Source organism: Thalassophryne amazonica, chromosome 6, assembly GCF_902500255.1.
Source record: "Thalassophryne amazonica chromosome 6, fThaAma1.1, whole genome shotgun sequence".
Classification (NCBI taxonomy): Eukaryota; Metazoa; Chordata; class Actinopteri; order Batrachoidiformes; family Batrachoididae; genus Thalassophryne; species Thalassophryne amazonica.
Window position 1 is genome coordinate 1,551,059 of NC_047108.1, and position 17,330 is coordinate 1,568,388.

General features: G+C 41.0%; 1 protein-coding gene across 1 annotated transcript in view; it reads right to left on the reverse strand.

The window, feature by feature from the left end:
- Positions 1 to 505: 505 nt before the first annotated feature.
- slc2a1a (solute carrier family 2 member 1a) overlaps positions 506 to 17,330 on the reverse strand; it is a 261,459-nt gene continuing 244,634 nt past the window's right edge. Inside the window, exon 9 of the mRNA XM_034171652.1 lies at positions 506 to 750. Within this exon, the coding sequence (XP_034027543.1) occupies positions 544 to 750 (207 nt within the window). The 3' untranslated portion in view covers positions 506 to 543. The remainder of the gene's footprint in view (positions 751 to 17,330) is intronic.

The window sequence follows — 17,330 nt, forward strand, 5'->3', positions numbered from 1 at the left end:
TTAGTGTCCCTACTCCTCCCAGTAAAAGCCATTCCCGTTTTAGCCAAGGACTTGTTGACGCACCTAAAGTCTGTGGTGCCTGAAAATTGCAGCTGAAAATCTGAATAAGAAGTGGTTGCTTGACTCTGTTTGTCTTATCAAGGTTTTAAGAATGTTTGGAGGCGAAAATTCCCAACATTGACTCAAACATAAAACATGCATACAAAGTCACTCCCCTCCCCCATCTCGCTGGATATGACCATCTCTGCCTGTCCGTTGTTGGGGAAAAACTACAAAAATAACCTTTTCTAAAAACATAGAAAATCTCAGGTTTCCCCTCGTGAGTCTGTGGACAGTGCAAATAGAATCCACAGACAACAATAATTTGAATTCAAGTTAATCCTACCAGGTTTATTAAAACAGCAGATACTTTTCTAACAGACCTCGTGTGTGTATATATATATATATATATATATATATATATATAGTAGTAGTGTATCAATAGTAGTAGTTTAATACGCTAAATGAGCTGCATACAAGTGTGTGCATGACATATGGTAATTTTTAAAGGGTGGGTTCATCCCCCCTGATTGCACTGAACTCCTCTCGGGCTGAGTATTTGTCAGAGCCCCGATTTGCTGACAGGCGGAATTCTTCTGCAATCTCCTCAAAGGTGCGCCCTTTTGTCTCTGGCACCTTGTAGTAGGTGAAGATGAAGAATCCCAGCAGGAAGATCGTGAAGATGATGAAGACATAAGGGCCACACAGTTGCTGCAGGAAAGTCAGAGACATGGACAAGTTTATGAACGGCCTGAAACCAAGCCAAGCTTGCTTTACAGTAAATATTCATTAACAGAGCTCTACATATGATGAGATTTTTTTTTACTTTTTATTTTAGCATTTTAATCATTTTACAAAACATTTCCTGACATTGGACTTTGAGTGTAGTAAAAACAGCAAAGTTTAGTGCTTTCACTACTTCTGCAGTGAGTATGCCATTTACATTTTGATAATGGATCAAATACATTTGGCGGAAAAAAATTTCAGAGGAAATTTTGACAAGGTCATTAAATGAGGTGCATGTCCAGATTCAGGATTACCATAGATGGTCACCTCCTCCTGACTGTATCTAATCTGTTACATCGCTCACATCAGAAAAAATGTCCCATCCGATCGCAATGTATTTCCATTAAAAACCCCAGCAGTCTGGATGTGCAGAGGTAGAAATTAAAGTTCAGCTCTGACACTCGCCGATTTCAGGAAAGTGGGATCAGTGTAATTTCTGTGATTAAAAGTCTGACCATTTATTTTTTTCAAACCATGTTTCAGACTGGGACATGAAGCCTGACATGCACCTGTTAAATCAGACACAAATGGCTGTGATTTGACACTTTTCTGCTTTCAATCCTTCATCTACCATCATAATAGTTTTTACAGTGCGCACACTGATTAAAAATGGAACCAAAATGTCCGCACATTTACAGCACAAAGTTGATAAAAGATGAAACTGAACATCTTACCTTTGATTTGGAGGTGAGTCCAGAATAAAGCATAATCCACAGACTGAGAATGTTAAAAGTGTCACGCATGTCATTGCATGACACGGAGTTACAGAGCTGCAGCTGCATAAATTAGGCTTTAAATTAAATAAATAAATCATCATAAATTATAAATTTATGTAAATTTCATAGCTTAATTATTTTTATAATTATTTTGATAGTACCTGTACCTGGATGTGTTGCTGTATGTGGTTAAATGATTTTAAAAAATGTTGAGCTCAATTGGAAACAAAATGGCACCATGTTCTGAGTTGACACCACTCTCTCTAAGAGCCCTGTCCCACTGGGGACAGGATTAATTGCGCATGAATTGAGTATACAAATTGCGGGTGTTCGTTGTCGTCCGCAACAAAAATGGCCAAAAATGACAAATGTCCCAGTATGAATCACGGAGATATTAGTAATATATAGCGAATATATGATGAACAATCACGGTTATATAACGCATGTAGTGAGGAAACTGATCCGACACACTGAGATTATCATGGTAGTATTACAGGTGTATTATGAATGCATCGCACACGTTTGTGCGTGCAAGGCATCTGCATTGTGGTCATAAAATAAGCGCACTCACTCCTTTCGGCATCACTATTCACACCAACAATACAGACTCTGGAGCATTTGCTGGACTTGGACAAGTTGATCACAGAGGTAATGTTCATGTTGTCATGCAAAGGTTAACTGTTCATGAGTTTGGGGAGCGGGAGGGGGGAAACCGCTCGGGGTGTGACACTGTGTTTTTTTTTTTTGAAAGCCTCACAGAAAACAGACTTCAGCGTGAGTTGTGGCTAAACAGCAACTCTTACTTTTGTTGGTGTTAAATAAAAGTCCTGGATTGCAGCAGCTACGTCTTTGTGGATTTGCACAGCCGGACTGGCACTGACTGGCAGGTATGTCGCTTTCTGCCAAATATAGTACTTTGGGTTTACGTGACGTGTTTGTTATGCATTCATAGATTGTCCGCAAATCAGCTACAAAGCAGATGTAATAAAAACGCTTTATTCGTGGCCAATCTGTATGCATTTGCTACAACATATTTTAGTTTGTGATGTGGACATGATGGGCACGATATATATTTGTTTTACACACTGTCCCGGTCCGCTGTCAAGCTGCAAATCCCCGTCAGTTGCGGATATCAGCAGTTAATGGCAGATATACAGCGCATAGAGTGAGTGTGTACTGTGTATGAATTGAGTATATATGGAGTATGTAAGGCGGATGTTATCCACTTTCAGATTTTTGAACAGCTCAAAAATCCTGGCTGCGGACATACGTGCCTCTGATGATGATCACGGGCATGTTCGGATGACGGCCAACTCATGTTACTCATGTCAGGCATGTTACACGGATATTGCGGATGTTTGGTGAATATGGGCCAATTTTGTGCGCAATCCATACGCAAATCCTCCTAAACGCCAGTGGGACAGGGCCCTAATGAAGGCACACGTCACCTTACAAGGCCCAGTTCCTTCATCATATCTGATAGCCCCTTAGACATTTTAGATTGAGATTTTCTTATTGTAGGTAACCTATCCAGCTTTGAGTCCAGAGTGCAATTGAAATCACCCCCCAAAAGTATAATCCCCTTGTTTTTATCTGCTAATAAATTTGCAACCTTTTTCATAAACTGTGGACAATCTTCATTTGGGGCGTACACATTAGTATGGTTATTTTTATTCCTCCAGTTGTGCCTATTACCATAACATATCGACCTTCATCGTCTTGAAATATTTGAAGAGTTCATTTGCAAAAACAGTTGATTGGGTTAACTATGTGACATCAGGACCTGTTTGTTGTGAAAGTGTAGGAACACGGACCCACAACAGGGGCGCAAATGAACGGACAATGGAGGAAGTCAAATAACAACACTTTACTGTTGTGAAGAAGCACAACCAACACGGCGAATAACAATTGTAGTTAAGTAGTCAATTCACAATAAATGTGTCACGTGGGCAGGCTCGAAGATAAGAGACGTCCGTCCAAAGCAGAACCGGAACCACACGAGATTTCCTCTGCCACCGAACCCCGGGAATACTGGAGCCGCCAAGTCCCGAACACCCAGGTGGCCACTGCCTCCGCTTGTCGGATCTGGTACTGCTGGCGAGGAACAAAAACAGTTAGATGTGGGTGCGTGTGCACCCAGCAACACGTATGGTGGGAAAACCACCTCCACCTCTCGTCGAAAAAAGAAACAGAATATCTGTTGTCCAACACACACAAGCAATAGATATTCCTGTTAGTAAGTCAACACAGTCAGCTGAGATCGTTACCTCCTTGGTAGAGCGATATCTCGGCAAAGAAGTGGAGATGACGTCTTGCAGATATACCGGTGTGGATCAGATGATTGGTAACAGCTGTCGTAGGTGACAGCTGTCACCCCGGCTGCTCCTGTGAGATGGCAGCGCCCTCTGGTGCCTGGAGCCCGCACTCCAGGCAGGGTGCCCTCTGGTGGTGGTGGGCCAACAGTACCTCCTCTTCAGCGGCCCACACAACACTGTTAAAGTAAAAATAGGACATTTCCTGTTACCACCGGGGGCGCTATGGTGGAGATGGGAAGTTAATATATGCAGATGTTGAGGGCAGAGCCCTCATCATGTCCATCAAGTTTGAAGGATCTACGATGAAGGCGTGACATCCGTTCGAAGTGAAACGGTGTGCTCTGAAAAGCTTGCCAAAGTTTGACAAATCCTAGCAGCCACTCCTTTTGAACTAATTACATTCTTTTGATAAATTTTGATCACCATTGGTTCATGATGATGTCGACCAAATTTGAAGACGATTGGCTGAAATCCCTAGAACGAGTTCGTTCAAATGTAAGTAGTGGAAATTGCCAAAAATGCCAAATCCTCAAAATTGAAACATTTCCCCCATGACGATAACAGAATTTTTTGTGCGTCCTAGCATGGTAAATATTTGTACCGAATATCGTGCAGCTACAATAAAAAAAAAAAAAAAATGTGGAGGGTTTTTTGAAAATATGTAGGGGGCGCTATTTCACCATTTTGTTGCGACCATGTGCACAACCCCCAAAATATCGAAATTCAGATCTGACCGAAGGACTTTGCAAAGTTTGGTGAGTTTTTGAGCATGGGAAAAGGCCCAAATTTGGATTTCAAATTGTCCATAATAATAATAATAATAATAATAATGATAATAATAATAATAATAATAACTAGGACTGCAAGCAGTCATATACAGGCCCTCGTTTCACGCGACCACCTACCCAGGCCAGCGCATCCCCTTGTGACCAGATGTGGGCATGTGCGTACAGGGGCAACCACTCATCACACAGCTCAAATTTCAAGCAAATCACACAATGCATGAAGGAGTTATGACCAGTTGATTGTTTATCCACTAGGGGGCGCTCAGAGCACAAACAGAGGGGGCAGGTGTGTTCAAGGGCCAACTGTCATCACACATGTCAAAATGGTGGCGCCATAGCAGCCACGCCCTTCGACATAGAGAAAAGCTTTCGATAACTTTTGATCAATATCATCTCTGGATGCTGTAAAAGAAATTGGAAGTGCATTGGACAAAATCTGTAGGAGGAGTTTGTTCAAATACGTGTGGAAATCACGCCAAAATGAGAAAAAACTGAAAATGGCCGACTTCCTGTTTGGAAAGTAAAAGTCTTTTTTGTACGTCTAGGCAGGTCACACGTGTACCAATTTTCATTCTCTAATCCAAAAAAACCCCTAGGGGAGGGTTTTTTGAATATTTCAAGGTGGCGCTATTGAGGCATTTTGCCCCGCTCATGAGCGACGCCCCTATGAATTGTAAGAGGTTGTTGCGCTGTACCTGTGTATCAATTTTCATGATGATATTACAAAATTAAAGCCATAAAAAGGAAGAACGTAATTCCATGGTGAATGGTTGATATTTGGCATGGCGCCACACAGATGCCGGTACTCGTAACTTAACAGCGATCATCGCCTACGTTCACCAACTTGTTCTGCATGTTTTTGAAGTGGAATGAAGTTGATGGTGTTAAGTATGTGGCATCAGTGCCTGTTTAAATATAATGATCCATGGCGAAGGGTCAAAATGGCAGCGCCATAGCAACCACACCCTTCGACATAGAGAAAAGCTTTCGAAAAGTTTTGATCGCTATCATCTCTGGATGCTGTGAAAGAAATTTGAAGTGCATTGGACAAAATCCCAAGGACGGGTTCGTTCAAATAAGTGTGGAAATCACGCCAAAATGAGAAGAAAATTCAAAATGGCTGACTTCCTGTTTAGAGTAGACCCATGGTGCAAGAGACTTTTATACGTCTGTGCAAGTCACACGTGTACAAATTTTTATCTCCCTACTCCAAAAAAAAAAAAAAACATTATGGAGAGGGGTTTTTCAAAGTTTCAAGGGGGTGCTATTGAGGCAATTTGCCCCGCCCATGGGCGACGCCCTTATGAATTGTAAGAGGATGTTGTGTTTGATGTGTGTATCAATTTTCATAATGATATGACAAAATTAAAGCTGTCAAAAAGAAGAACAAAATTTCATGGCGAATGGGCAATATTTGGCACGCCACCACATGGACGCCATTACTCATAACTTCACGGCATTCATTGCCTATGTTCACCAACTTGTTCTGCATGTTTTAGAAGTCGAATGAAGTTGATTGGTTTAACTATGTGACATCAGGACCTGTTAAAGTAAAAATAGGACATTTTGTGTTACCACCGGGGGGCGCTATGGCAAAGGTGGGAAGTTAATATATGCAGACGTTCAGCGCAGAGCCCTCATCATATCCAGCAAGTTTGAAGGATCTATGATGAAGTATGTGGGCGTGACAGCCGTTCAAAGTGAAACGGAGCCCTGCGAAAAGCTTGCCAAAGTTTGACAAATCCTAGCAGCCACTCCTTTTGAACTAATTACATTCTTTTGATAAATTTTGATCACCATTGGTTCATGATGATGTCGACCAAATTTGAAGACGATTGGCTGAAATCCCTAGAACGAGTTCGTTCAAATGTAAGTAGTGGAAATTGCCAAAATGCCAAATCCTCAAAATTGAAACATTTCCCCCATGACGATAACAGAATTTTTTGTGCGTCCTAGCATGGTAAATATTTGTACCGAATATCGTGCAGCTACAATAAAAAAAAAAAAAAAATGTGGAGGGTTTTTTGAAAATATGTAGGGGGCGCTATTTCACCATTTTGTTGCGACCATGTGCACAACCCCCAAAATATCGAAATTCAGATCTGACCGAAGGACTTTGCAAAGTTTGGTGAGTTTTTGAGCATGGGAAAAGGCCCAAATTTGGATTTCAAATTGTCCATAATAATAATAATAATAATAATAATGATAATAATAATAATAATAATAACTAGGACTGCAAGCAGTCATATACAGGCCCTCGTTTCACGCGACCACCTACCCAGGCCAGCGCATCCCCTTGTGACCAGATGTGGGCATGTGCGTACAGGGGCAACCACTCATCACACAGCTCAAATTTCAAGCAAATCACACAATGCATGAAGGAGTTATGACCAGTTGATTGTTTATCCACTAGGGGGCGCTCAGAGCACAAACAGAGGGGGCAGGTGTGTTCAAGGGCCAACTGTCATCACACATGTCAAAATGGTGGCGCCATAGCAGCCACGCCCTTCGACATAGAGAAAAGCTTTCGATAACTTTTGATCAATATCATCTCTGGATGCTGTAAAAGAAATTGGAAGTGCATTGGACAAAATCTGTAGGAGGAGTTTGTTCAAATACGTGTGGAAATCACGCCAAAATGAGAAAAAACTGAAAATGGCCGACTTCCTGTTTGGAAAGTAAAAGTCTTTTTTGTACGTCTAGGCAGGTCACACGTGTACCAATTTTCATTCTCTAATCCAAAAAAACCCCTAGGGGAGGGTTTTTTGAATATTTCAAGGTGGCGCTATTGAGGCATTTTGCCCCGCTCATGAGCGACGCCCTATGAATTGTAAGAGGTTGTTGCGCTGTACCTGTGTATCAATTTTCATGATGATATTACAAAATTAAAGCCATAAAAAGGAAGAACGTAATTCCATGGTGAATGGTTGATATTTGGCATGGCGCCACACAGATGCCGGTACTCGTAACTTAACAGCGATCATCGCCTACGTTCACCAACTTGTTCTGCATGTTTTTGAAGTGGAATGAAGTTGATGGTGTTAAGTATGTGGCATCAGTGCCTGTTTAAATATAATGATCCATGGCGAAGGGTCAAAATGGCAGCGCCATAGCAACCACACCCTTCGACATAGAGAAAAGCTTTCGAAAAGTTTTGATCGCTATCATCTCTGGATGCTGTGAAAGAAATTTGAAGTGCATTGGACAAAATCCCAAGGACGGGTTCGTTCAAATAAGTGTGGAAATCACGCCAAAATGAGAAGAAAATTCAAAATGGCTGACTTCCTGTTTAGAGTAGACCCATGGTGCAAGAGACTTTTATACGTCTGTGCAAGTCACACGTGTACAAATTTTTATCTCCCTACTCCAAAAAAAAAAAAAAACATTATGGAGAGGGGTTTTTCAAAGTTTCAAGGGGGTGCTATTGAGGCAATTTGCCCCGCCCATGGGCGACGCCCTTATGAATTGTAAGAGGATGTTGTGTTTGATGTGTGTATCAATTTTCATAATGATATGACAAAATTAAAGCTGTCAAAAAGAAGAACAAAATTTCATGGCGAATGGGCAATATTTGGCACGCCACCACATGGACGCCATTACTCATAACTTCACGGCATTCATTGCCTATGTTCACCAACTTGTTCTGCATGTTTTAGAAGTCGAATGAAGTTGATTGGTTTAACTATGTGACATCAGGACCTGTTAAAGTAAAAATAGGACATTTTGTGTTACCACCGGGGGGCGCTATGGCAAAGGTGGGAAGTTAATATATGCAGACGTTCAGCGCAGAGCCCTCATCATATCCAGCAAGTTTGAAGGATCTATGATGAAGTATGTGGGCGTGACAGCCGTTCAAAGTGAAACGGAGCCCTGCGAAAAGCTTGCCAAAGTTTGACAACCCTAGCAGCCACGCCTTTTGACCTAATTACATTCTTTTGATAACTTTTGATCACCATTGTGTCGTGATGATGTTGACCAAATTTGAAGACAATCGGATGAAATCCCTAGGATGAGTTCGTTCAAATGTAAGTAGAGGAAATGGCCAAAAATGGCAAAAATTAGCTTAAAATCGAAACTTAAAATCACAATGGCTGACTTCCTGTTGACATTTCACCATGACAGTGACTTTTTTTGTGCATCCTAGCATGGTAAATATGTGTACCAAATTTCGTGAGGCTGCGATGAAAAAAAACCAATTCGGAGGGGTTTTTGAAAATTTCTAGGGTGCGCTATTTCGCGATTTCGCTGCGACCATGTGCGACGCCCCCAGAATATTGAATTTCGGATCCGGCCGGATGACTTTGGAAAGTTTGGTGAGTTTTTGAGCACGGGAACACGCCGAAATTTCGATTTCAAGAGTGAGAATAATAATAATAATAATATCTAGGACTGCAAGCAGTCATATACGGGCCCTCGTTCTGTGCAACCGCCTACCCAGGCCAGTGGGTGCCCTTGTGACCAGATGTACGCATGTGCATACAGGGGCAACCACTCATCACACAGTTAAATTTGTAAACAAATCACACAATGCATGAAGGAGTTATGACATGTTGATAGTTCAACCACTAGGGGGTGCTCAGTGTACAAACAGAGGGGCAAGGTGTGGTAAGGGGCTGACCCTCATTATACATGTGAAGTTTCAAGTCAATCAGTCAAAGCATGAAGGAGTTATGACTTGATGTTGCATGGCGAAGGGTCAAAATGGCAGCACAATAGCGGCACACCCTTCAACATAAAGAAAAGCTTTCAATAACTTTTGGTCAGTGTCATCTCTGGCTGCTGTTAAAGAAATTTGAAGTGCATTGGACAAAATCCCTGGGAGGAGTTTGTTCAAATACAACATGTGGAAATCATGGTAAAATGACAAGAAAATTCCAAATGGCTGAATTCCTGTTTGGAGTAGACCAATGGTGCAAGAGACTTTTTTGTACGTCTATGCAAGTCACACATGTGTACCAATTTTCATCTCCCTACTACCAAAAAACCCCTATGGGGAGGGGTTTTTGAAAGTTTCAAGGGGGCGCTATTGAGGCATTTTGACCCGCCCACGGGCGACGCCCATATGAATTGTAAGAGGTTGTCATGCTTGACCTGTGTATCAATTTTCATGATGATATGACAAAATTAAAGCCATCAAAAGGAAGAACGTAATTTCATGGTGAAGGGGCGATATTCGATACGCCACCACACAGAAGCCGTTACTCGCAAGTTCACGGCGATCATTGCCTACGTTCACCAACTTGTTCTGCATGTTTTAGATGTTGATGGTGTTAAGTATGTGACATCAGTACCTGTTTAAGTATAATGTTCCATGGCAAAGGGTCAAAATGGCGGCGCCATAGCGGCCACACCCTTCTACATAAAGAAAAGCTTTCGATAACTTTTGGTCAGTATGGTCTGTGGGTGATGGGGAAGAAATTTGAAGTGCATTGGACAAAATCCTTAGGAGGAGTTTGTTCAAATACAACATGCGGAAATCACGCCAAAATGACAAGAAAATTCAAAATGGCTGACTTCCTGTTTGGAGTAGACCTATGGTGCAAAAGACTTTTTTGTACGTCTATGCAAGTCACACGTGTACCAATTTTCATCTCCCTACTCCAAAAAAACCCCGATGGGGAGGGGTTTTTTAAAAATTCAAGGGGGCGCTATTGAGGCATTTTGCCCCGCCCATGGGTGACGCCCCTATGAATTGTAAGAGGTTGTCGTGCTCGACCTGTGTATCAATTTTCATGATGATATGACAAAATTAAAGCCATCAAAAGGAAGAACGTAATTTCATGGCGAATGGGCAATATTTGGCACGCTGCCACACGGACGCCTATGTTCACCAACTTGTTCTGCATGTTTTAGAAGTGGAATGAAGTTGATTGGGTTAAGTATGTGACATCAGGAGCTGTTAAAGTAAAAATAGGACATTTCCCACCACCACCGGGGGGCGCTATGGCGGAGGTGGGAACTTAATATATGTAGACATCATGTCCAGCAAGTTTGAAGGATCTACGATGAAGTATGTGGGCGTGACAGCCGTTCGAAGTGAAACAGCGTACTCCGAAAAGATCGCCAAAGTTTGACGACCCCTAGCAGCCACGCCTTTTGACCTAATTAGAAACTTTTGATAACTTTTGATCACCATTGTGTCGTGATGATGTTGACCAAATTTGAAGACGATTGGATGAAATCCCTAGGACGAGTTTGTTCAAATGTAAGTAGTGGAAATGGCCAAAACTGGCAAAAATTAGCTAAAAATCGAAACTTAAAATCAAAATGGCTGACTTCCTGTTGATATTTCACCATGACGGTAAGAGACTTTTTTGTGTCCCGGCATGGTAAATATGTGTACCGAATTTCGTGAGGCTACGATGAAAAAACCCCAACGTGGAGGGGTTTTTGAAAATTTCTAGGGGGCGCTATTTCACGATTTCGTTGCGACCATGTGCGACACCCCCAAAATATCGAATTGTGGATCCGTCCGGATGACTTTGCAAAGTTTGGTGAGTTTTTGAGCACAGGAACAGGTCGAAGTTTCGATTTCAAGAGTGAGAATAATAATAAGAATAATAACTTGGACTGCAAGCAGTGAGATACGGGCCCTCATTCCGCGCAACCGCCTACCCAGGCCAGTGGGTGCCCTTGTGACCACATGTGGGCATGTGCATACAAGGGCAACCACTCATCACACAGTTAAAATTTTAAACAAATCACACAATGCATCAAGGAGTTATGACATGTTCATGGTTCATCCACTCAGGGGTGCTCAGTGTACAAACAGAGGGGCTGGGTGTGTTTAGGGGCCAACCGTCATCATACATTTGAAGTTTCAAGTCAATCAGGCAAAGCATAAAGGAGTTATCATGACTTGATGTTCCTTGGCGAAGGGTTCAAAATGGAGGCACTATAGCGGCCACACCCTTCAACATAGAGAAAAGCTTTCGATAACTTTTGGTCAGTATCATCTCTGGATGCTGTGAAAGAAATTTGAAGTGCATTGGACAAAATCCCTAGGAGGAGTTTGTTCAAATACAACGTGTGAAAATCATGGCAAAATGACAAGAAAATTCAAAATGGCCGACTTCCTGTTGGGAGTAGACTGATGGTGCAAGAGACTTTTTTGTACGTCTATGCAAGTCACACATGTGTACCCGTTTTCATCTCCCTACTACAAAAAAACCCCTATGCACAAAACTGTTTTTGTAATGTTTGGTTTTACAAGCTGGTACCCTAAACCTCCAACCTGAAGGGAACAGCTGAAACTCACCATGAAGAGGGTTGGAGTCGTCTCTCAGAATCGAACCAATTATCCTCTGTACCTGTTCAGCATACAGGGATTCTGGTTGAAGCTGAGACTCTCCAATCAGTTTGCTTGACTATTTCACAATTTGGTTTAAACAATTTTTGTTTTTGAGGGACATGTTTCCAAACCATGAAACAAGACAAAAGGATAAAACTGATTCTATAAAAGCAGAATAAAACAAGGTCAGCATGGTCTTGTCGTTGTTAAAAGTGGTCACTTTTCTCAGAAAATACAGACACTGGCGTCCCTATTTGTACACAGCATTGCAGTTTGCGTCAAAGTTCAGTTTGTCATCGATGACTGTTCCAAGATATTTATATGTGTTGACACACTCCACTGTCTGACCTTTTAAAACTGTTACCTCTTGATTGAGAGTACTGTTTTCAGAAAAGTCGATGATCATGTCTTTTGTTTTAGAAATGTTCATCTCAAGAAAAAACTTACTACAACAGTCAAGGAAATCAGTGAGAACTGGGCCGTGGCTCCTATCATTGTTTTTTAGCAGGCTGACAACTGTGTCGTCTGCATGCTTTAAAACAGATCTATCCTCTACGGCACATGTTTATGTAGACAATGAACAAGAGAGGAGAGAGCACACATCCTTGTGGGGAACCAGTGGAAGATGTAACCTGTGTAAAGAATAAATGAAAATATATGATATTTTACTCATAATTAGCTTTGCATGCTAACAATGCTAATTAGTTACCAAACTGAACAAAAGATTTTGTGTTCATTATTTTCAAAAAGTAACAAATGTTTAGAAGTATGTACGCCATGCAGGTTTAAATGAAGTAGGTGCTGTATTGAATAAATGAAGTTGAATAGCGTGTATACTTGTGCCATAATATGTTTTATCATGATGTCAAATGAATGAAAATGTGTATGTCTATGCTTTGATAGGTGTTCAGTTGATTTAAATTGAAATGATACAATATTATATGGTTTGATTAATGATTGAAAATATGTTTATTATGAATTATATTGTACATGTGGAACTGCTGACAGGTGTGTTGACTCTCAAATCAGTAAAGTGTTTTGGTTTAAGGTTTTCATAAATAACATGTTGGTTTAAAACATGTCAGACACTGACCATTTTTAATAAAGTCATTAGTAAAGACTAATGCCTGACATGATGTTTCATGATATGTTCAAAGATCATGAGGTCAAGATGTTTACTGCAAATAATAGTGCTGTTGCCTCTGTTTAGAATCAAATGGTTTGTACATTTATGTTTGAATTATGCTGATCAATAATGTACAGTTGAATGATGGTACTGTTCAAAATTAATTGCTGCTTGTGCATTCTGTAAAATGTGAGTGATCTCATACTATGACTGTGTGAAAGAATTTTGCTTCCACAGGGAGAACAATGACTGGGTTATTTCTTATCTGAAGCCAACCTTGAAAGCGTCTGGAGAAATACAATAACATCACTGTGAACTGAACATGGACCTGTTCTCATACAGAGCTGAAAACAGTGATTCTTTAACACTGTTCTACATTAATTAGTTACACTCACCGCAAGGGCAGAGTGGGGGTGTATGTGCTGGCAACCTCTGCACCCAGGGTGATTATCAGATCAGTTTCCATCACATCGTTGGACGATTAAGGATTAACAACAAGGCCTGCTTTATGGACTAACTTTATTTCTCCATTTCTACCACGCAGTTACATTATTACATGTTTGTCCTCAGACCAAGGACATGCGGGACTGCGAGTCCCACCCGGACAGATTTCTAGACTGCAAGTTTAAAAACTAAAAAAAGTTGAATGATTTTTGGTGACTGATCTGCTCTGCTGTTTTAATAAATCTGGTAGGATTAACTTGAATTTAAATTAATGTTGTTTGTGTATTCTATCTTGCACTGCCCACAGACTCACGGGGGGAAACCTGAGAATTTCTGTCTTTTGAGAAAAGGTTGTTTTTCCCCAACAAATTTGGTGCCCAACGTGGGGCAGTGGCAAGTAGTATTTATTGTACAATTTTACAGTATTCTCTGATTTAACCTGCTTTTATCTCTGTTTGTCAAAACGTTCAAGGAACATCGATGGAGACTTCTCCCAGACTTAAAGGCATCTTAATTTCTCTAAACATCACTTTAAAGGGTACTCGACACAAAGGTAAGGTCAAACCTTTTAAATAAAATTGTCCTATTGGCCATTTCCAAAAATTATGGTGTTTGAGGAAAGGCAGACGTCTCACTCGTGCTTAAGTATGTTTTACAGCAGATCAAATCACAAAAAGTTACTAGTACCAAATTCGAAGCAGGGTGTGTGATCCCTGATACCCAGGTGTTTGATCCTGGAAGGAGGGTGTTTGATCTCTCATTAAAGGTGCCTATTGGGTTTCATCCCGAAAGAGTGTGTGATCTCTGACACGTCTGTCTTAAATGTTCGTACGAGGTCTGTCCAAAAAGTAACGGACCTTTTTATTTTTTTCAAAAACTATATGGATTTGAATCACGTGTGATTGCATCAGCCAAGCTTGAACCTTCGTACGCATGCGTGAGTTTTTTCACGCCTGTTGGTTGCATCATTCACCTGTGGGCAGGCTTTGAGTGAGCACTGGTCCACCCCTCCCGTCGGATTTCTTTTGTCTGAGAACTTGCTGAGAGACTGCCGCTTTGCTCCATGAAATGTTTCGCAAAAACTGTTAGAGACAGGCAGTTGGAAACCATTCGATAGATTCAGTTGGATATTGGTGAAGATTCTGTCGGCGTCACGTGGATTATGGACTGTTAAAACCTTTTTAAAGACGGCCCACAGCGGTGAAGGGCGCGCGGCGCACCGAGCGGCCATTCGACAGGCTGGATCGACCAGATCATTTCTAAACTGAACGCTGTGTTGATCCGGGACATCATGTGACTACCACAGAAATGGCAACAGAGCTGGACATAGCACTTTTGCGGCACATTCCACTGTTACAGGAGATTTTGTAATGAAAGACGTGCGGAGGAATTTGTGCGTCGGCACGAAGCAGCTCAGGATGCGCAACAAAAAAAAAAAAAACACCTCCGTGTTGGAAACCATTCAGAAGATTCAGACGGCTTTCGATGGCTTTCAGTCGAGTGAGTATCCGAGAAATTGTGTAACAGCTGGACATGCCCCAACATGTCTTGTGAGACTTCCAACACAGAGGTGTTTTTTTGCTGCGCGTCCTGAGCTGCTTTGTGCCAAAACAGTTTCTGAAAAAAATTCATGGAGCAAAGCGGCAGCCTCTCAGCAAGTTCTCAGAAAAAAGAAATCCGACGGGAGGGGTGGACCAGTGCTCACTCAAAGCCTGCCCACAGGTGAATGACGCAACCGACAGGCGTGGAAAAACTCACGCATGCGCACGAAGGTTCAAGCTTGGCTGATGCAATCACATGTGATTCAAATCCATATAGTTTTTGAAAAAAATAAAAAGGTCCGTTACTTTTTGGACAGACCTTGTATGTCTCAACAACAATTCAAGAGTAGAGTAATAAGGTGCACAATAATTCATTATAATAGACTTAATTATTATATTTAATTTATTTATATATTTAATTAATTATAATTCGGTTCAGAAAAACTTAAAGAGAACAAGTATCTGTTGATCCATTGGTCCTGTGTTACATTATAATTGCTATTTTGTTTGGGTTTGTATTTTCTGGTGGTACTTTGTGCTGGGCTGGTTCGCTCCTCAGTGATAAGTCCCCTAGGTACCGAAGAGTGTCGTGTTGAGAGGTACCAGAGAAGAATTCAACATTCCTCCACGACTGAAGATTCCTGAAACAATAAAGGGCACACTGAGGAGTTTCTGTGGGTATTTAGTGTGGGTGGTTGAATTGTCGGACTGTTCCCTTTGTTAAAACCAGATCAAGATTGTGAAGTAACACCCAGAATTGATCTGCTACAATCTCCCCATGGCATGATTGTAGTAGAAGCTTGATCATTGATCTTGATCTGAGGCCACGTGAGCACAAGGGGGACATTACCGGCAACTGTTAAATTTTTCGTGTCTTTCCGAGAGTAGTTTGTTTGTCTCTGTATCAGTGTTTATAACACTAAAATTGACAATGTCTGAACCCAGATTATTTATGGACCTTTGGTCTACTTTCAAGACATTCTATTTGAAATCTGTAGAAGAAAAATCGTAAACAAGAAGAAAAAATTTAGAGATAATTCTCAGTGACATGCAGGGAGGAGAAGAGTTAAAATGGCCTGAAATGAAAAATGTTCTCAATACTCATCAAAAAAAATGCTGACTGCATTGGAACACCAGTACAGAGTAGTTATGAGAAAAAAATTAGAAGCACAAAAATTAAAAGCAGAAAATAAGGACCTGTTTAAAATCAAGACCAACAAATTGTGCAAAACAGCTGAGAAAAATCATATTCATTATCACAATGTTGTAATACAGCTTCATGTGTGTAAATCCTGGGAAGAAACTGTGGCTCAGTCAAAGATGACCAACACAGAGAATTGTTAAAATGAGAATAAAGCATCTCCAGTCCATGAATCCTTGAAAGTAAATACACCATCATCATCAGAGTAAGACCTTTCACATGATACCAACAATGCATCATTCTTTAAACATCAATAAGTGCCACTTTTGTCCAAATACTTTTGGTCCCATCATCAAAGCATCCCAAATCATATATCATCTTGTTCAGCATAATAAGCACATTCCAAAACTATCGTAATCATGTTAATAACTGTCATATAATTCATTTAAGTAAGCAATCAATGTCTTATCCATGTTTACAACAGGTTGATCCTGCTTCTAGTTACTGTCAATCATAATATGATAAATGCTATTGATAAATGGCTAAATCTGACACAACTATATCTGAGAAAATACCACTGCCTCTAAAGGGTGAAGTGGCACCTGTGGTCCAGAGAATTTATCTTACATTGACAGACATCGACTCACAACCTTATAATAATGTTATGGTGATTCAAAATGACACACTGCCAACGAGTCCACAGCCTGTCCAAGCTCCAGTTCTAGTGATTAAGTCTGGACTGATGGACTGTGAGGAGACTCCAGGATTGGTCAGCAGTGAGGGTCCTCCACCGTCTCCCCAGGGAGATACTGGTGGTGACCTGAGGGGTGCCTTGGGTTCTATTAGAGGCTCAATAAGATCCTCTACTCCACAGGGTCCATCAGACCAAAGGAAACAGAAAAAAAAAAAGAAGCAGGAAGGAGGATTCAGAAAGTGATGATGACAGATATGACTGGACAGGATGGGAAGGTGGAACTTATGGGGGAGACTTGTTTGACCCTGACTAGCATAAATTTTTCAGACAAGTAAGACAACACAATAAATATAAACGTGAGGAGAAAGTACATGAAGAAATGTATCAGAAATTAGAAAAACAACGTCTCAAACACATGAAACAATACAAAACTGACTCAGACAGTGAGGACG